The following is a 21482-nucleotide window of genomic DNA, read 5'->3' as shown; positions in this document are numbered from 1 at the left end:
CTGAGCAAGATGTGAATACAGAATGAAACACATTTTTGGAAGTCTATTGTTGGTGATTGGAACCAGATCACGGAAGCATTTCATGCCTCTAAAAGCTCCCACAGAAACGTAATACATGAGATGGTTATAGACAGGGGCACCCCTAGAAATCTTGGGCCCCATGAAATTTAAAAATTTTGCCCCAAACCCACCTACTATGTACCAAATTATGATAACCGAACTTCATAGGTCACCTCGCCACCACCACCATTGTCCTGCTTAGAGATGGCTCATGTGTTTACCTGTGCAGCGGTAGCGCTCATGTTAGAACAACTGACAGCAGAGCTGAGCATTCCTGGAGCATGCACGTGCATGCACCATGTCAGTGCCAGGCCCTTAGAATTGTCCTAACTTTCCCCTCCCCCTGGCGGCGCCCTTGGTTCCAGATATAGTCTTGACCGAAAATGTTTAAAAATAGCTCCAAAAAGTACCATTAAACTCTTTACCACCATTAAAATGACCCATAAAGATTGAAACAGGGAGGCGAACTCAGATATATTTTTAGGCAAGAGCTCAGGGCTGAATGTGTGAGTGTGTTGTGCTGTGTGATGGACTGGGGCAAGGCTGCAGTGTCAGGCTGCATATTCACTGCCTATTTATATGCTAACAAAAATAGTGTAATTTAGCTTTTAGATGCATTACATTCTTCAAACATCTGATTCCCCATATACACTACTGTGAAAATTTTGAATCTTAATTAAGAGGAATTCTAACAAAAATATTTTTAAAGTTGTGCTTTAAATTAATAATGGGGTATATCAGTGTCCCCTATAAACTTTAAAATAAATGTAATACATTAGTAGAGTAAAATTTCAGAATAAATCTTATTTTAGAACCCAGTCAGAGTTACGTTTAGGGGCGTAATCTATTATTAGAAATCAGAAGAAATATTTTTCATTGACTAAATATATAAGCAAATCAGAACAGAGCTTTTAGAATGGGAAGCAACAGTCCAATCAAAAGACCAGGTGTTAGGACACATCCCCCAGAGCTTAGTCTGTCCCCAAACTTGTCCAGCAGTTGGAGAGCAACCCCATTGGTCCATCCGAAACCAAACTGAAACAGAAAGCACAAACAGAAGTCAGCTAGAACTATGTTTGTTGGAAATAAAAATAAGAACTGTAACTATGTGTAAATGGAGGTCTGTATTTCTCATTGATACTCATTGAAGTGTATTTCATGAACCTCTTACCTCGGGATAAAATGATCAGGATTAAAATGATTAAAATGACTTTTTTGCTCATCCTCTGAGTCACACTAGTTTTTCATTTTGCCTTAAGCGTGCAATGGTAAATGTGATACTACATCTCTGGAGCTGATTTCACTGGGCTGCAAAACAGACTTAATTCAACTCTAATTCCTCACGGGATTAAAGTGATGTCTCCCTAGAGCTGTGTTTGGGACCGAGGCAGAAATATGAACATCTAAATATGATTATAGCATCAGGACCTGAACATCATATTCACCACCTCCTCCAGGTTTGCCATCTCCGTTGACATCATACTGCGAGAGAGAGAGAGAGAGAGAGAGAGAGAGAGAGAGAGAGAGAGAGAGAGAGAGAAAACAAGCTGTAGCAATTACTGCAGCACTGCCCCAAACACAACAGACTCAACACAACAACACATATTAGCCTGAGGCAAACAGCACTCAATATCTGTCCCCACAACTGGTATGAACCACAAAAAACCGAGAGTGAACTTCTGTATCAATCTATATCAATTTAATCAATCATCATAATATAAAACAAAATATGTAAAAACTTACTAAAGGGCGGGTCTACTGCCCTGAATGCATAAACATGTTCATTAGGAAAGACTTTGGCAAAACCTAGACATTTTCATAATTGTTTCTTATTTTTCTTTATAATTTGATTGTTGGATTTAGTTAATGCTGTATCAGAGTAGTATGAGAAACAGATTAATTAAAAATGGCCAAGAAAAAAACTCTCAAAATACTTAAAGTAACACTAGGTAAGATTTGGTATTACTGTTCTTGAGCTTCCCCTACATTTGCAGAGTATGATTCACTTTTATAACACTGTCCTAAAATCAAGTGGGAGGGAGAGGGTAGGTTCCTGCCCTCCTCCAAAAGTTACATAGTGCAGTTTCTGCAGTGCTGAGCCCAGAGTAGCAATGACAGAGGCTCTATTCTCATTATTACAGGACTGTGAAGCTGTAATTTTATGGTAAAAAAATACTACCTAATGTTACTTTAAGAAAACTTTTCCTTGCCCTGTATATATTTGTAGAGCTAGTTGCCATAAGTTAGCAAATATATTGTTTTAACTGTTATTCGAAATATTTATGCAGAATTATGTTAGTGTTCACAGGCAGCTTGATACTTACATAAACCAGTGTGGGTGTCATTTGCTATTAAAAACTATTGTTACAAAATTATACATGAAAAATATTTATGTAGGTTTATGTCAACAGTCATAAACAGGCCATGTGTAGCCTTACTGACACTTATTATTAACCTGCATAAATATTTATGCATTAAACTGTTTGCTGAAGAAGAATTCTACTCCAAAAATGTATTATAAGGACATCAAACAGAGCTGAAAACATACCTTCTCAAACATGGCTTTATATTTGACATAAGCCAGCCAGTTCGTTCGAATCCACCGCTGGGTTAAATCAAAGGCCAGCTCTTTGGCATCCGCTGAGTCAAGCTGTGACAGGCCTGAAAGACAGGAAGATACACAGATGGGGAAATGAGCAAGAGAGACATAATTGGATAAGCGACACTAATCATGTCTTTAACAGCTACTCCTTAAATATAATGAGCTACCTTAAATATAAGAATACTTTTATGATATGTTTCTGGTTTTTGAGATAAACTTGCCATGCTGCTTCTCTGGTGTAGTGTAAGATGCCTTGTAATAATGTCTGTGCATTTAAAAGAGCAACAAGTCATTTTATCAGGAAAATGTAGCAAATAATTCTGATCAACCTTATTAAGCATTTTTTATTTTTACAGATTTTTGTTTTAGATTAACTCCAAGTGCAGCTCAATTTGAAGAAATATATTATTTTGTATTCCCTGAATGAACCAGTGTGTGGTATGGTTCAGAGCAGATATGACTAGAGTAGTTGATCATTCTCATCGCTACAGTGACACTGACATGGTGGTGATATGTTGGTATACATGGCACTGGTACAAGTGGATCAGACACAGCAGCACTGTTGGGAGTTTTAAACACTGTGTCCACTTACCGTCCACTCGATTAGGCACACCTACCTCTTTGATCCGCCTTGTAGATGTAATGTAGTTTAGCATTGACACCGGGGGCTTTAAAAACTCTAGCAGCACTGCTGTGTCTGATCCACTCTTACCAGCGCAACACACACTAACACACCACCACATCAGTGTCATTGCAGCGCTGAGAATGATCCACCACCCAAATCATACCTGCTCTGTGGTGGTCCTGACCTTTGATGAACTCGGTGAAATGGGGATAAGAATGTATGAAGATAAACAGGTGGACTACTATCCATAATAGTAGAACTACAAAGTGCTCCTGTAGAATGCTGTCTAAATAAAATCCAGTTCCAATGTGTGTCCACTCCTACCTTCTATAAGTATGTGCTGGAGTGGGGGCCAGGCATTAGGCATGTCCCACTGCTGACCACTCTCACTCAGAGAGGTGGGAACACCATTAGGGAAGTTCAGACCGCCACTAGCCTAGAGAGAGAGAGAGAGAGAGAAAGAGAGAGAGAGATGTAACAATGATGCCATCTGCTGGTCACTGTTTTACATTGCACCAAAGGTATAGTGCTGGCATTTGCTAAAGAAATGCAAGAAATGAAATGTAACACATAAGAGGAGCGTCTCACACTCTTCAGCTAACCATTTCCAATGCAAATCGTGTGCTAGACGGGTATAAAGCTGCATCACTGAGCTATGGAGCCACTGTGTACAAGTTGTAGTGTAGTTGCTGTTTTCATGGCCAAATGTCTTGCTATCATTTTCTGAACAAACTCGTGTATCTCCATTTCTGAACCTGATGATATTTAGTAATTAATTCAGACTGGCTGGACTTGCAACAGCCTGCCAGAGCCTGCCGCAAACTGGAATATTCCTCCTGTACTGACATAATACTCTAATACTCCTATCACTTCTCAGAAGTTGGGGTTATGAATCACGTCTCTTGCAGTTCATATAATAAAATGTACACATTTACAAACAGAAATGAACCCCAGAAGGGATCATGTAACTTAAACTAATACAGACTGCTGGAAAACAAAGACTCTTTTCTGTTTGTGTTTATTCCTGATGCATTCCGTAGGCACTAATTAGAGCAGTGTTTAACCACACCTAGTGATGAAGCAGAGAGGCTGGAAATGAGCAAAACAGAGGTTTTTTTTTTCATTTGGTGCTGTTTTTTTCTCACTTTAAATGTGTTTTGCACAGCTGAAATCTATTACAAAACAGAAATGCCAATTACTGTAGCTATTACTGTAATCCCAATACATCATTTCTTTAGCAACAACACACGGGAAATAAGGGTAAATAGTAAAATACCTGTCAGAAGCACTGTAAAAGGGATTCTAATCAGAACCCTTTCAGACAATTTCCATTATATTTTTAAACTTTCCAGCACAAAAGCTTGAATTTAAATTCACCTACAGCAGCAGGGACATGGAGGAACATGCAATTCATTTTAATGATATTCAAATAACTGACACAGCCAGTGATACTGCAAGTACAGAAAGTGCTTTCTGCTTTAGACTGAGTAAAACACTTGAAAAATTCACTGAATAGTAATCTATTTATGTTCCTTGAGGTGCAGCACAGCAAAATGCTTCAGGCTCTGCATATGTGCCACAGAGATGTCCAGCTACACTTAATACACATTATTAACATAATCACTCTCACAATCACAATGAGGCTAGTCAAACCAGTCAAGTAAATGTTAATGTTGCTGATCCACTCACTTGCAGATACTGCAGTGCCGCCTGTCCCATTATAGGCCGGGAATAACACTTCGCCCAGAGAGGACTCAGGTTAGTTGGGTAGAAGCTTGGGTGTCTTGCCCCACTTTGTAAATTGTAATCAAACCAGACTCCTTTCTCTGCATCCCATAACAAACTCTCTATGGCCATCAACCTGGCAGTAACCGCACGGTCATATTTCTGTGCCTTGTCCTCATCACCTAGAAACAAACAAAAGAATAAACATTAAAAAATCCACAGCATTATCTGTATATAAACAAATGTGGAGAAACAAGACTCATGAGGGTGAATATGCCTAATATGCAAGGGAGCAAGGAAAAATGCATTGCTAACTACACCAAGCAACAGGAGCACAGAATATAGTCCGTATGTTGCTCTATATACTTTATTTCCATTCTTTCACCTTGTTTTTTTAATGGTCAGGACCCACCAGGTGGTGGATCATTCTCAGCGTTGCAGTGACATCGACATGGTGGTGATATGTTAATGCTGGTTGTGCTGGTTTGAGTGGATCAGACAGTTTTTAAGCACGGTGTCCACATCCACTCTGTTAGACACACCTACCTTGTTGGCCACCTTGTAAATGGTTTCGTCATTCTTCAGTGGACACAGGATGCCTCCCACAGAACAATATTGGCTGGAAGGTGTGGGTTGGTGGAATAGTCTCACTCCAGCAGTGATACTAAGGTCTTTAAAAACTTGAGCAGCACTGCTGTGTCTGATCCACTCCTACCACAACACACTCAGACATCAGTGTTACAGCAGCGCGAAGAATGATCCACCATTCAAATCATACCTGCTCAGTGGTGGTCCTGTGGGAGTCCTGACCATTTAAGAGCAGGGTGAAATGGGGATAAGAAATTATGCAGAGAAACAGATAGCCTACAGTCTGTAATTTTAGAACTAAAAAGTGCTCCTGTATGGTCAGTGGAGCTGATAAAATGGACAATAAGTGTAGATACAAGGTAGGTATTTCCTCAAGTGAAAGGTTCAGTTTCCTAAACCATGTGGTTAGTGGTTCACACTTAAAAACTAACCCAAAGAAGGAAAAAAAAGAACCTGCAACAATGACCCACACTAATGCTGTATTTTAAGTGACATTGCATACTTTTAATGCTTCATTGCACAGAGGGTGTTTCAGTGGACAGAAATAACTAGTTCTTTCTCACCCACTATCCTGGAGAAGTTGGCCAGTAGGTGCTCATTGCGACACATGAGTGCATTGAGCTCTACAGGCAGGATAAATCTGGTTCTGATGTCCTTGAATGAACCATTGTTTTGACCTGAACTATCTATGTACCAACGCGATGAGAAGTCCCACCCAGACTCAGCTGCAGATTTTAGCTCTGTCCACAGCTTCTCTTGAGATTCTGTGTGTGAAAAACACATATACAAAGTATACAGTTGTACAGTTGCACATATAGGCTAAACATTTGGTTGCTGCACAGTCTTCATCTATCCTTGTCATCACTGGAAAGTGACAGGGCCACTACAAATATTGTTTTGTGAACCATTCTCATGTGGGCCATTCTCATATATACATTTACAGTGACAAAAATGTAATAATAAAAGGCCACAGGACAACAAACATAATGGAAAAATGCTATTATCTCTAATGGGATGTAAAATTACAGACCTAGACCTAGGCATAGTTTATGATATATACAGAATGGTGAGAATTATATTTACACTGAAAAACTAACTGATACAAATTGGATAAGCTGTGGGCGGCAGGGTGGCACAGCAGATAGTGTCACACAGCTCTAGGGACCTGGAGGTTGTGGGTTCAACTCCTGTTCGGGTGACTGTCTGAGAGGAGTTTGGTGTGTTCTCCCCGTGTTTGTGTGGGTTTCCTCTGAGTGCTCCGGTTTCCTCCCACGGTCCAAAAACATACAGTTGTAGTTGGACTCAAAAGTGTCCATATGTGTGAGTGTGTGTTGCCCTGTGAAGGATTAGCACCCCCTCCAGGGTGTGTTCCTGCCATGCACCCAGGGATTCTGGGTAGGTTCTGGACCCACTGCGACCCTGAACTGGATAGGTGGTTACAGACAATGAAAGACTATCTTTGTTGCAGAAGCAAATGTGAACATGTATACGGATGCATTGACGGACACCCCCTGCTTTTTTTTAAATTTTCATTAGTATTCATTTATTTTTGTTTGTTTTGTTTTATAATGCTCAAGCATGCCATGTGAGTAACTTCCATCCTTATGATCTCAATGGAGCATGGCTTCTATTCTGAGTTCCTGGTAAAATGAAAGCTTTGTTTAGGGTTCAGATCTTGCTACATTCCAGTACAACAACTAGATTACTGCAGTTGTTGTACGTAACTTAAGGTTGATTTCAGGACCCCTCTACCATCACTCCTGAACAAAACCCAGAGATACAAAAAATATTTTTAAAAAAATGCCTCTTCCAGATAAACAAAACACATACAAATACAATTAAAGGATGCGCATTTAGAATTAAAGTCATAGTACACTTACAAAATTTTACTTAAATGGTAAATGTATTTGATTAATTGTTTAATGACATCAAGATATGTACCAATTTGATACTGGAAGTTGAAAAAAGGGCAAGTTGTTACCTGCAGGTAAACCCTCTGCAAGCTCTGCATCATGTGTATAGGACTCTGGCCTGTGGAGGCAGAATCATTTAACTGGTGGGATTGTTAATTTAATGAAACTTCTGTGGATTTATAGTTCTTTTTCTTAATATTCTGGAATCTTAGAAAGATTTATGAGGATTTATGAGGAAGGAAAATGTATTCCTAAATTATATATGATGATTCATTTATAGCTTTTATTTTAAGAATTTAAAGTAAAGGTGGCAAAACTGGGGAGAAATTAACAATTCTGGGTTACTGTGCATGTGTGAAAGGGGCTTATGATTCACACTGACATACATTAAACAACACAAAAACATTGCTAAATCTTAATATCTAGTAAATTAATTATAGAGTCTCTTACCTGGGCTGCCCCACCTGTACATTATAACGATTCAGAACATACTTGACTCCTTTTATTTCCACAGCAATGGAACGATTCTCCATCCAAAAATTATATTCCTTCTCCAAAACTGGTAAGGCCTGCCTGGAGACATCACCAAAACATAGGTTCACACAGCATTGCATTAGGTAATTTACTATAGAGGGATTTTCAAGCAAAATGACTTACCGAATAAATTCTCTGTCATTGGTTTCCTCAAAGAAACTTTCCACCATTAATGTTAGGAAGGGTGGTTGACTCCGCCTCTCATAGTAAATTCTCCCTCCATTAGGTACAAAACCATATCTGCACCCACACACACACACACGCACACACACACATATATATAATGTATTTTGAGCTTTAATGTAGAAGCTTATATAAATCGAAGAAAACGATCACCTGTCCACCATGTGCAGAAAGTTCTGGATCATCCCTTTGGCTGTATCTGTCATCTCAGAAAGAAGGAGGCCATTTAATACCCAGTATGAATCCCTGTCAGGTAAACCATAGTGAAGGATAATGAAAGATGTCATTGTATACTCACATTCTTTTTTATTAGAAACACTAACCTTGTCAGATTGTGTCATATTTAAAAAATATATTATATTGTATTAATCATACTAAGATTAATACACACCTATGCCAAACCCTGAACTCGATAAGCGAATAAATGAATGAATGAATGAATGAATGAATCCTATGCCAATCCATTAGAGCTTAACATAGGGCAGACCCCACTAACTTCCTGCCTGCAGCCACAACATTCCTGTGATCTTTGGCCATTTAAATCCTAACCCAAACCAATAGGGATGCTGTGGCCGTGTATGATCCGATCAGTAACCAGCTACACCTAACACTTAGATTACTCATTGGGTCCAGCCCTTGTGTGCCCAACTCAGTCAATACAGCGCTAGCTCTTCACAGGTGTCATAAGGTAGGCACCTCCTCCCGTCATTGTTTCACTGAATTAAGCACACAACACCACCCCACCCTCATGGACCATTCAAATCATTAATTCATTCTTTGATTCTTTGTCTGTATCCAGTTCAGGGCTGAGGTGGGTCAGGTGTCTACACATAATCACTGTAGACTGGAGCTCTGTGATAACAAATGTATGTGTGTATAAATATGTGTATATGTTCCTTACCAATAGTAAAACTCAGTGAAGCGTCCACCTGGCACAATGACTGGATTCGGGACATATATCATAGAGTACAGCTGGTGGTTATCTTTGACATCTGTACTGATCTGACAATAAAAACAAAGAGTTGAAGTACCTCAGAAAAAGCTTTACCAGCTAGAAATGTATTTCAGGGAGACTGACCTTTCGGCCAAGGGACTTCCACAAGCCGTGCAACTCTTCAGCCCAACTACGAAGGTTGGAGTCTGAAATTTTGGACAAGAACTTGGGCCTGCAAAACAAGTTATAAATCTCTAACTTTAAAACCTTAATGGGGCATTCTTAATGGTGAAACTAGCATTTGTTATTTAGGTTTCAGTATATCCTGTGGTACAAAATTGCACCTCTCCACCCCTATGATCAACAGAATTTCAAAATTTGAAAGGTTTTCAAATTTTCATCATACTTTTAGCACTGACCAATGGCTATGAAATGTTTTTATTTGTTAAATAATTAAACTGAAGAATTAGCCAAATAATAAAGCAAATTTTAAAAAGCCTGGCTTCATGTATCAATCCAAAATTTCAATCCCACATGAAAAACTAGGTTTCCTAGTCTTTAACACATGAATACTCATTTTGGAACCAACTCTAGAACCACTACAAAAAAAAAGGATGTGAAATTGACTAAAATCTGGAGGTCATAATATCAGAATATTGCCTAAATTAAATGCAAAAAAGTGTTTAATTTTCATATTTCCTTTAAACCCATTATACACAAACAGATTATCATGATTTTATGCACCAATCTCTCATGCCTTACTGCATACAAACACTAATAGTAAGCATAGTTCATTAAGCTGTTCTGAGTCATTGCTTAAAGGAGACCAACACAATGTTAATAAAAAAAACTGTAAAAAGCTTAATTTAAAAAATCTTTAAGAAAATTCTGAGGATGTTTCCTCACCATCTGTTAGATCTCCAACCTGTTTGCGCACTCAAAACCGATCCAATGTGTTTTATATCCTGGTGTGGGTAAATGTGTTTCAATTAGGTATGCTAGACTTTCTCTCTGTTTGCTCTGGTTTTTAAACAATAGAGAAAAATCCAAATGTTGTGAAGCACGAACTGAAATGGGGATATTGTTCTATTCCTGCTCCATAGGTGGATAATATTAAACTTATTACCTACCTAACAAAAAATGTATTTTTGCTGTTCGAGAGATAGCTAACTGCATAGCCAAAAGTGCTAAAGAACTAAACAACTCGAGACACAAATGTATTTCTGTGGTGACTCAAACTGTGAATTAAAACTTACAGACCAGTTAAACGTCAGTCACATACAACATTTTCCATCAAACATACCATTCCATTTTAAAAGACACAGAGCTTCTGAGCATAAATAAACCAGAGAGATCAGTATTTCCCCACAATTGCAGATGTTCCCTTTAAGTGAATTAAGACATGAATGTGATACTATTTCCATATTATTTTTTTTCAATGGAAAAGAGCTTTTGAGAATACTAGATTGTCTTTTGGATTGTACATAGTCTTACCTTTGATGTGTGTAACGATTTGTTGTAGAACATGACACAATTTTTGGTGTGTGGGAAATTGATTTAACTTTATAACTGATATTTTGGAGTATCACAATGTATTAAATGACAAATATCATGCAAACTACTGTTGTTATTTTTTGTTCTCTTTTAATTTATTTATTTTTTATATTTGTTCACCCTTTCCTTTGTGCAATCATTGAAGTCTAAGGTTAGTTTTAAAAAATGCATATGCATATAATTGGCTTTACGAACAGAACATCAGCTAACACATTTCCAGGAGGGAAGAGGACTTTATAATCTTCTTACATATAATAAACTAGACAATAATTTTGCAGAAAATAACTAATAGCATAAACAGCCATTATTGCACAACTTCAGTGGAAGCAGTGTCTTACTCCTTATGCCAGTCAGGTGGAGTCCAAGGTTCAAACTGTTGCCCATCACCCATGAAATATTGTTTCACAAACCCCTCCAGAACAAGACTATCAACGATCCCGTTTGGAAACTTCTGTGTCAGGTTAGAGAAGGCGTCTAGAACAATCTCTGAAATGGAATTTGAGTGAAAATCAACAGTCAGTTCAGCAGAATAAGAAGTTTTTATGTCTAGTGATAACTTTTCATGTCATAAAACAACACTTAGAGGGTTGGAAATATTAGAGTTTCTGTACTTTAACCTATTTAAAAATGGACGACAAATGTATGGCAACCACTCTTAACCCTTTTCCACCAGCATGGAATCAATTCAGCATGTTTCAGCTGCTTCTAGCATCAAAAATTGCAGCTGGAACCAAAGAATAGTATATTCTTCAGCACAAACCGTGATGGTGTCTGTGGGTACTTTGAGATAAAGAAAGAACCTCATACAAAGTGTTATTGTGCAGTGGAGCTGCAAGGGTTATTTGCATGTTATATACAAAAATAAGATCAGCATGATACAAGGGAAGATGTCTATTTTTCTACCAGTTCAGCCAGATGAATCAGAACTTGATTACATTTACACATGTGTATAATATATCAACATATCACAGCTGGGCCGCCATGGCCTTAAGGTAAGAGAAGCAAGTTTGAGATTAGAGTGGCACTGGCTCAATTCCCAGAACCGGCAGGAAAAAAAATTAACTCTTTATTTCTAACATTAAGTGCCCTTGAGCAAGGCACCTAACCCCCAAACTGCTCCCTATGTACTGTGGTAGTCAGCAGCCTGCTGTTATCATTGTGTGTTCACTGCCCCTAACGTGTGTGAAGAATTGCTCACAAGTTTGTGTTCACTACCGCAGATGTGTTAAATTCAAGGAAGCAATTTCCCTAAGGGGACTGATAAAGGTGATTCTTCTTTTTCTTCTTCTTATGATCTGAATCTGATTTACACAGTGGATAAACCATGATTCTGTCCTGACTCTGACTCTGCGATGCTCCCTGCTGATGACATATCCTTGGTTCACATCAAAACTGGTGGAAGGCACCAAGGTTCCAAGAATCATGAATGAAACAGATTCAAGAAACAGGGTTCTTTTTGGGGAAAGGACTATGTGAGGAGTACAAACTTGATTATTCAGGGTCTAAAAAGCAACATGATTCCACATCAGTTATGAGTTGCACTTTATGAAAAACATAAGAAAGGATACATATTTACATCTGAATGCCAAAGCAAATGCAGTAGCTTTTCTCACCAGGGGCTGTGGTCAACTTCATATCCACAAAGGCCTTGTTGTCATCAAAGAGTTTGGCTAACTGCACCTGTCTTAAGAGTTCTCCAGTGCAGTAAATCTCACTAGTACACACACACACATACACACACACACAAACAGATATCACCCATGTTCAAAACTGCTTTCCTAGCATAGGATCAAAGTTCCCTCATAAAGGTACATTGCAGAGTTCATTAAAAAAGAGAGGACCATCTGTGTATTCTGTGTGATTAGTTTTGAGCATGAAGTGTTCATATGGCAATTTGCTCTAGGCATACACCACAGAAGAACCAAACATGTTCATATTTATCTCATCACAATGAAGATCTAATGTGTTTAACATGAATGAAATTCAGAATAGTCAGGCTTTCTCAAAAAAAATGCTGAATTCCCAGCATTGCGCCTGGAGAACCACTGTCCTGCACTTTAAATACTTATAGTTTCTTTGTTCCAACACATATAATATCTAATACAACATTTAAGCTTATCAATAATCAATTTCCCAGAGCAGAGAAAAGAAAACAGTTATGTAAACAGTATCTCTCCAAAAAACAGTGCAGCTGTGCTCTCTGGAGTTTTTTTTTTTTTTAGTGATGATTTGGATTGGATGTTCTTATCCAAAACTACTTAGATGACTATGAGCCATATCTATGCACATTAATTTTTTTCCATATAAATTTTGTCAGTGCCCAATGAATAACATGCATCTCCAAAATAGTAACTATATAAAATAAGTGAAAAAAGTCAATATAAACTGATTTAATCCCAAGTAATTTTGGAACATTTCTATTGGTCCATTCATCATGAAATATTCACACAATGTGAAGGACAGCTGCTGTGTTCAAATAGTGCAGTAAACTAAAAACTGAGGAGAATGCAAATGCATTCACTATATTGAGTAGTGTGTTCTGTGTCTGTGTTCCTGTTCGTGTCTTGTCTTCTTGTATTTATTGTATTGTTTTCCTGTTATTCTGCATTTTAGTCTTGTGCAGGCTTGTGCTTTTAAGTTGAACCATGGTCCTTGAGAATCAGGGTTCTGTTCCACTGTGTACCTATACAGTGCTGAAATGACAATAAAGTTTCTTCACACAAACACATACATAGATTATATATATATATATATATATATATATATATATATATATATATATATATATATATATATATATATATATATATAAACAGAAACTCTGTAGACAGCTACACATCCTTTGAAACTATTTTATTTTTTATTTTTTTTATTTTTAATCAAGCGCTCTTTGAACTGGAGCTTTCACAAAGCTCATTTATAGATTTCCTAGCCACAACTGACAACAGTGGCAGGAATACCTCGATCATAACATGAGGAAGAAACCTTAAAAAGAACCAAGACTGAAAAGGAGCCAATCCTCTGCTGGTTGAGCACAAACATAGAAAGAGCACTGTATAAATAAAGACCAGTGTGAGTAAAGAATAATAGATATAATGAGTGTAAAGTGGTCTATGACATCATGTTATGCGTGATAAGAGGAGTGTTATTAACCTATAGTGAGAGGCAGATAAACAGTGAGCGGTTCTAGTTAAAGCTCAGTCTCTTCAGTTAGTTGATGGTGTGTGAAGGTAAGACAAAGTTCCATGAGAGTTAAGTAGTATTCACCAGTGGCGATTGCTCTAAGACTGCAAGGGAAGCTCAGCTTCCCCTAAAATGTCAAAAAAAAATAAGTGATCAAATATATACTGTTCTGTGTACATGTCATTGAATAAATATACAGTACAACGCGCTCAACTTTTGTTCAGAATCAGCTTCTTATCACTGGTAAAGACGCGGCTTTCCTCTCAATCATTCGCGCAGATTCACAGTGATTTAAACAGTGAGGACGCTGAGCGTCCACAGAGTTCAATGGAGAAGCAGCGAAGTGCAGCGAAACGAGACGAGTGATTGGATAAATGTTGGGCTTTGTCCCGCCCATCGGACGCTCAGCCTCTCTGGGGGTCTGTGGGGCAGTGGGCTGGCCTCGGCTGGCCCGGACGCTCAGCTTCTGCATGATGATTGGATGATCTGTTTGAGGCTGAATCCCTTTTTGATTGACAGCGAAATGAGCGAATCAGCGATCCTTTGGTGTAAAGATCCGAGGGAGCGTTACATTTTCATTCGGTTCTGCGTTGAACCAGACTTTCTTAATCCTTTTAGCGTCATTTTCTTTCTTGTAGCTGCTTGTGTTTGGAGACTGACTTCTATCACTCTTTCTGACTTCTATCGCAGTTTCTATCCAGCGGGTGCTGCTGAGCCCCTCCACCGTCACAAAGCACTCACAGGCGGACACACTTCACATGGGCCAAGGCCGTTTAAGCTTTATTCTCCTTGGTGTAAAGCATCACAATGATTTTGAAGGTATAATTCATTCATTGTCTGTAACTGCTTATCCAGTTCGGGGTCGCTGTGGGTCTGGAGCCTACCCAGAATCATTGGGCGCAAGTCAGGGACACACCCTGAAGGTGGCGCCAGTCCTCGCATGTCACACACCTAAGGACACTTTTTGAGTCGCCAATCCACCTACCAACGTGTATTTTTGGACTGCGGGAGGAAACCCACACAGACACAGGGAGAACACACAAAACTCTTCACAGATGGTCACCTGGAGCAGGACTAGAACCCACAACCTGCAGGTTCCTGGAGTTGTGTGACTGCAACACTACCTGCTGTGCCTCTGTGCCGCCCCAAAATCTTTCCTGCTCCTTTAATGCTTTGTGGCATCATGTTAATTACTTTCCTTTTTTCTCACATTTAAATTATTACCTTGTAGTGAATGGCCAATTTGACTGGATTTGACTAATACACAAAAAGTGGCCTCTGACTTCTGGGCAGTACTCTGTTATAGAAACTAACAAAGTAGGATCCCTTTAAGTAGGTATTGATTACAGAAAACTTGCTAAACGTGGGGATATTGCCCTAACACCATATTTATGTTTTAGCTTTCATATTTCTAACATATTCATAAAGTTACCTACTAAATGTTAGTAACATATTTTGTTGTGTGACTTACTACTGACAAAGGTTTCTTGTGATGCAATCTGATTTGTCCCACTAAAAACTTTCTAATCCAAAGGGACTAATAATGATAAATTCAGGTTCATGCAAAAATTTGCAACCCTTTGGTCAAATTATATTTAATTTTCATTTAGAAAAACTAAATAAATCATGCATATCTAAGTCTGAAGTCTGATGTGATTATATATATATATATATATATATATATATATGTAACCTATATAATCAACAAAAGATTAAAATCAACCAAGAGTGTTCAACCATTTACAAACAACTGAATATATAAAGCTTAATGAATTTTCTTTCTTGAAACTTCTTTTTGTAAAATTTCATTAACAGAACACTGTAATTCTCACTTAACATGGACATGAAACCAGCTCCACTAGGGGGCACCAATGCAATAGAATTCGAACAATTAATTTTTTCTGTTTGTGTTTTTCCCTATGGCAGATTAGGAATCTTGTCTGTGTTACTTTAACAATATGTTATACATTTACAAGTTGTCTATAAAAACAACTCACAGCTTGAAACCTAATTATGACATTGTTAGCGTGAGGCATGTTTTCTAATATCCGGTTCCTTGGTGTATTTCCCTGACCAGTTCACTACAAAACAGTGTTTAACTGGAGAGTGGCCAAAAAGGATTAGTTACTGGCCTGTAACCTGAACTCACCTGTCACATGGAGGAGGAAGAGCAGCTTCATAAGAACATAAGATGAAGATTAAAATACAGACAGAAAACTGGCTCATATTTATAATTAATCCACAACCGCAACAAGAAATGAGGATCATACAAATGCAGCTCCCATGTGATTAGACTGCAGGAGTGGCCGACCTACTAAAACTATCTACTATCACGATTTTACAGCTTTGAGGTAATCAACTTTCTCCACGTAATAGATGGCCTATGACCACAGGGTGAAAAATATGGACATGTACACTTAATTTGTGGATACTATCTTAATTTAATGCTATGGTTTTCAAATCATGCTTTTATTTTGTGTTCAGTTAATGTGGCCATAATATATCTCAATTTGTTTAACTTGTTCTTACCAATATACTTTTTTTTTTTAAATAAGTAAACATTTTTTTTAAGTTTAGATTGTAATTTTGCCTTAAATCAACTATAAGTCTCCCAAAGACTGCAATTATATAAGCACACTTTATGTCTGTAATGAATCAAAGATAGGACACTAATAAATATGTCAATACAGTAATAAAACTATAAATGCTACTTTAGGCACTTGCTGCCATTTTACTCTTTGGCCATTGTAAAATTCATAAAAGCATTTCTCAGATAAGCTATGGGTTTAGGAATATGGCTAACATTTGTCATTTTGATATGGTATATGAATATATATATATATTTTTTTTTAAAAACCTTAAGCCCTTATTTTATATATGCGCATGCACACAAAAAATATTGCCAAAATTTTTCACCGAATTCAGGTGTACCAAACATCTCCATGGCCACAGGTATATAAAGCCAATCACCTAGGCACACACACTGATTCTAAATACATTTGTGAAAGAATGCATCTCTCAGGAGCTCAGCAAATTCCAGCGTGGTACAGTGATTGGATGCTACCTGTGTAATAAGCCCAGTCAAAGTTTGCTCACTACTAAATATTTCAGTCAACTGTCAGTGGTATTATAACAAAGTAGAAGCAAATGGGAACGATAGCAACTCGGCCATAAAGTGAAATGTCAGTGGGGTCAGCGGATGCTGAGGTGCATCGTGCGCAGAGGTTGCCAACTTTCTGCAGAATCAATCACTACCGACCTCCAAACTTCATGTGGACTTCAGATTAGGGCAAAACAGTGCATAGATAGCTTCATGGAATGGAATTCCATTGTTGAGCAATTGCATCCAAGCCTTACATCACCAAGCGCAATATAAAGCGTTAAATCCAGTGGTGTAACGTATGCTGCCACTGGACTGTAGTGTAGTGATGTTCTCTGGAGTGACAAATCTCAATTCTCTGTCTTGAAATCCAAGAGACAAGTCTGGGTTTGGCAGTTGCTTTTTTTTTTTTTAGGAGTTAAGCTCGGCCCCTTTAGTCCAGTGAAAGGAACTATTTAAGCTTCAGCATACCAAGGGATTTTGGACCATTACATGCTCCCAAACTAGTGCAAACAGTTTGGTAAGGGTCCCTTCCTGCTCCAACATGACTGTGCACCAGTGCACAAAGCAAGGTCTATAAAAGACATGGATCAGCCAGTTTGGTGCAAAAGAACTTTACTGGCCTGCAGTGTTCTGACCTCAGTTTGAGAGAACACCTTTGGAGTGAATTAGAGTGGAGGCTGAGTCAGGCCTTCACATCCAACATCAGATCTCACAAATGTGCTTCAGAAAGAATGGTCAAACACTCAGTTTAGAAGCACGTGGAAACTTTCAAGACTGTTTTGAATGCACTGCATGGGACATGTTCAGGGAGGCTGCAACTGATGGCAAGACTTTTAACCTGTAGCACACCGCATCAGTGACTGGCTACATCAGCAAGTACACTGAGTATGTTACTGTCTCCAAGGCCATCATCTCACACCCAAACCAGAAGCCATGGACGACTACTGAGGTATGTGTACTACTGATGACTCGTGACTCAGCCTTCACAGCAGGTGACCCTGAGGAAAGCGTGAGCCACATTTTTACGAACCAGAGAGGCAAAGCATGCACACACTCAGAGAATCCATGGCCACAGGTGACAATGCATGGGGCATATCCAGGCAGTCACCAACTACAGGACAACTCCACCATTCTGTGAAAATAATGATTTCTATGCATGGTTTTAGGCACAATGTAACGATGGCGAGGAAGGCCACGCACAGGCCCAACGAGATGATATTGTGTCTGGTCAATGTGAAGAAAACTCAGACAAGATCCCTGGCAGAGTGCTCTGGGAATGTGCAGAGGAGCTGATGTTCACACGGACTTCAACATCATCTTGAGCAGCTCCACTGTTCCAACGTACCTCAAAACCACCACCAACATTCCTGTGCCAATGTCTGGCCTCAAAGACAACTGACCTGTTGCACTCACTTCCAACATCTTGAAGTACCTCGGGAGGCTACTCATGAGGAACATCAAAACTCAGCTGCCCCCTCTAATGCCATGCATGTTTGTCTTGTATCAGAAGACAGGAAACTTCTTTGGGCAGGTTAACAGGGCAACAACAGTGCAATGTTCACACTTGTGCTATGAATATATGAGCGTAATAAACTTCAATCTCAGTTCTTATTTTAAGCAGTTATCTTCTTACATTATGTATGTAGCTTTTCTACACTCTACCATTTTATGTCAAGCACTGACTCTGCAAAATAGACAACCCTTAAAATACAAGAACATTAAAAGTAATGAATGTCACTTAGTGAGAAAACATCTTAAACATGACATTCACAAAAGAAAAAAAAAGGCATTTCACACACTCATGAGATTGGTTTGTTTACACAGAACATCAAAACAACCACAACATAGAATTTCAGTGAGCTTTATTTGAACAAAACCTCAAATTTTCTTCATTTTATTTTTTGAGAACCACATTTGCTTTTTTATAAAGCATCACTGCCAAAGTTGCCAATTCAAAAAATAAAATAAATCCAAACAGTCAGATCTAGTAATCAAACTGAACTCAAATGACAGTCAAAGAAAAAAAAAAAACTCAGGGCATAGACTTTAACTGATTTGCCATCCCATTACTCCAAATTTGTGGCCTTCTAGTGTTTTTGCTTATACTATTTTAACCCCCCCCCATTAAGTTTGTTATCCCATTCATCCCAACTTAGCCCACCCCAACTGATGAATCTGAACCAAGGTCACACATCCCATACACAATCAGGGACTATAGACATGGCTTGCTTTAGATCAGCAGTATCAAAATTCTGTGCTAAAAGAACACTTCTGTATTAAAGATATTACTGCTCTAAAGCAAAAAAAACAAAAATACAGATCCATCAGGGCAGCAGTTTACCTCCCCATCCACCCAAAAATAGAGACAGAACAAAAAATAAAAAATAAATAAATAGACCAGAAGAATGAGCTTGAGATCTTTACAAGGGAAGATTTTACAATTCAATTGAAGAGGCAGCGAGACGCTCTCTAGCTCAATCTTCGGAAAAAAAAAATAAATAAAAAATTTAAAAATAAATGCCATGGTGAAACTCAGCCATATAGGCCATGCACCAATAGAGAAGTGAAAGAAAAAAAAGGGGGAGGAGAAAAAAAAAAACACAATTAGATAAAATAGGCAGCTGCCAACTTGCCTGTTTGACTCATTCTCTCGTCTAGAGTCACACAAATCTCCTTTTGTTTAAGTACTGCCCCACCCCCCCACCCCCAAATTTTTTTTTATTGATTTAACAGGAAATCTGTGTGCATATCAGGACCACTGTAGAAGAGAGAATGTGTACAGATTCAAAACCATGCCACTATCAGCTGTTGCAGGTTTCCAGAGGACGCCTCCACTAGAACACCAACACTTACTATGTTTCCATGTCAATGCGTGTCCACCTCACATGTTTTTATTTTTTGATTGTGTGTTTTATTTATTTTTAAGTGATGGAATATCAAAGCCAGACAAGTGCAACAACGTATAGTGGCCAAGGCTGAACCGCAAAAAACGTCTCACTAAGTTTTATATATTCTAACTGGGGGCTCCAAAGACCATGTGTAGCCAACTACATCTTTGTGCTGTCAGCAGACACCAACAATGGTGAATGGAGAATACAAGACTACAAGAATACCAAAGTACATAAATACTCCCTCCCACAATCCCCTCCTACAAATTAACTTTAGACTCCGAATTCAAAAGCAGAAAAGTATAAACCTCTCCTAAGCAAGCCCCAACCAAATCCTCTGCAAAATGTTTATCCCTACATCCTTTTGCTTTTAGTGTTTAAGAAGGGTGATTTTTAACATCTGCAAGACAGACAACCCGCCCCCACCCCAAAAAAAAACGTTTTGGTTATCAGCACCCATAGTTCTCCCAGCTTTAGAACAACCCCCCCCCACCCTAAATCCTCCCCAAACTCTGAACACTACAGCCCCTAGTGGGCAAGTGCAGACAGCGCAGTGCAATGTCTCTTTGCCCAGTCCCCAAACTTAAGTGCAGCCCACACTGCTAAAGGCGCAAGTTTTGTTTTCAAAATATTTGCAGCATATTGTGAAAACTGGACTTCAAGATGACCAGCTGACTTGACTGCAAGACCCATTTCCTTTAATCGCTACATTTGTCAATTTGTATTTTGGGATAGTTTGTTTTAACAGCGATCTACGCAAACTTTTCGCCAAAAATGTTTCTTCCCCACCTGAAAGCATCATGTACCAGTGCCGTTGGCAGTGAACTTATTGTAACAGTTACGTACACCAAGGTGAATTTTCCCCCTTTCCCCAATTTGCCAATTACAGCTGCACTGCAGCAAGAAGCATTACTACATGATGCAAATGTTTTCATCTCTTATGACTAGAGTCACTCTGACCAGGGACTCTGAGTGCCTTGTTAAGTGTAACAAGCAAAGGCTGGAGAAATGTTTTTTTTTTTTTTAACTTTGCTCAAAGTGTCAACATCTAGCTGAGTACACATTAAGATGATGTGTTCATATCAACACTGGTAGGTGTAAATTTAAGATTATTTCCAAGTACCTGAATCACCCTTTCAAACTTGACTCAGCAAATGGAACTGGAAGTAGGAAGAAAAAAATTGCCCACAATAATTATGGGTTATTTACAACTAAAATTCCATGCCAATACTTGTATCAAAAATAAATAAATCTGGAATTTAACACCAGTTTTAAACCCAATCTCAATACATATGCATGATGACTAAGGTAGGGGGAGGGAATAATAATAATAATAATGTGTGAATGGGCAGGTAAGGAAGAAGGTAAGGGGGGGGGGGGGGTGGACTAAAAAAAAATAAAAATAAAAATAAAGCCTTCCAGTGCTGATAGAATCCCACATCTTGAATGCTTCTCACTTTTTCCAGCCTTTTGAGCTCGTTTTAAAACGACCCATTAAAAATGAAATTAAGTATTTACAAAAGTTTACAATGTGCCAAAAATCACTTCCAGTGGCACATCCAGAACAATGAATTGCCACCCAACACAAAC

General features: G+C 38.5%; 1 protein-coding gene across 1 annotated transcript; it reads right to left on the bottom strand.

Moving 5' to 3' along the window:
• Window positions 1-680: 680 nt before the first annotated feature.
• Window positions 681-16127, bottom strand: treh (trehalase (brush-border membrane glycoprotein)). Its single transcript, XM_066685647.1, has 15 exons — window positions 16051-16127; window positions 12332-12432; window positions 11057-11204; window positions 9309-9396; window positions 9132-9232; window positions 8384-8476; window positions 8171-8287; window positions 7964-8086; window positions 7582-7631; window positions 6164-6364; window positions 4977-5194; window positions 3612-3723; window positions 2609-2721; window positions 1489-1542; window positions 681-1095 (listed from the first exon to the last, which is right to left on the bottom strand). Exons 1-15 carry the CDS (start codon window positions 16125-16127, stop codon window positions 958-960), a joined length of 1734 nt encoding a protein of 577 aa, XP_066541744.1. The 3' UTR covers window positions 681-957.
• Window positions 16128-21482: the final 5355 nt, after the last annotated feature.

The sequence above is a fragment of the Hoplias malabaricus genome, chromosome 11 (genome assembly GCF_029633855.1).
Source record: "Hoplias malabaricus isolate fHopMal1 chromosome 11, fHopMal1.hap1, whole genome shotgun sequence".
NCBI lineage: Eukaryota > Metazoa > Chordata > Actinopteri > Characiformes > Erythrinidae > Hoplias > Hoplias malabaricus.
This window is presented reverse-complemented; position numbering and strand designations above follow the sequence as displayed.

Bases quoted from the DNA above. Each gene is read 5' to 3' on its own strand.
- treh (XM_066685647.1), bottom strand. From the start codon at position 16,127: ATGAGCCAGTTTTCTGTCTGTATTTTAATCTTCATCTTATGTTCTTAT. The intron at 9,397-11,056 runs GTAAGACACTGC...CTTGTTTTGCAG, and splicing joins CCACCTGACTGGCATAAGGA to GCCCAAGTTCTTGTCCAAAA. The intron at 1,543-2,608 runs GTATGTTTTCAG...TCTCTCTCGCAG, and splicing joins ATAAAGCCATGTTTGAGAAG to TATGATGTCAACGGAGATGG.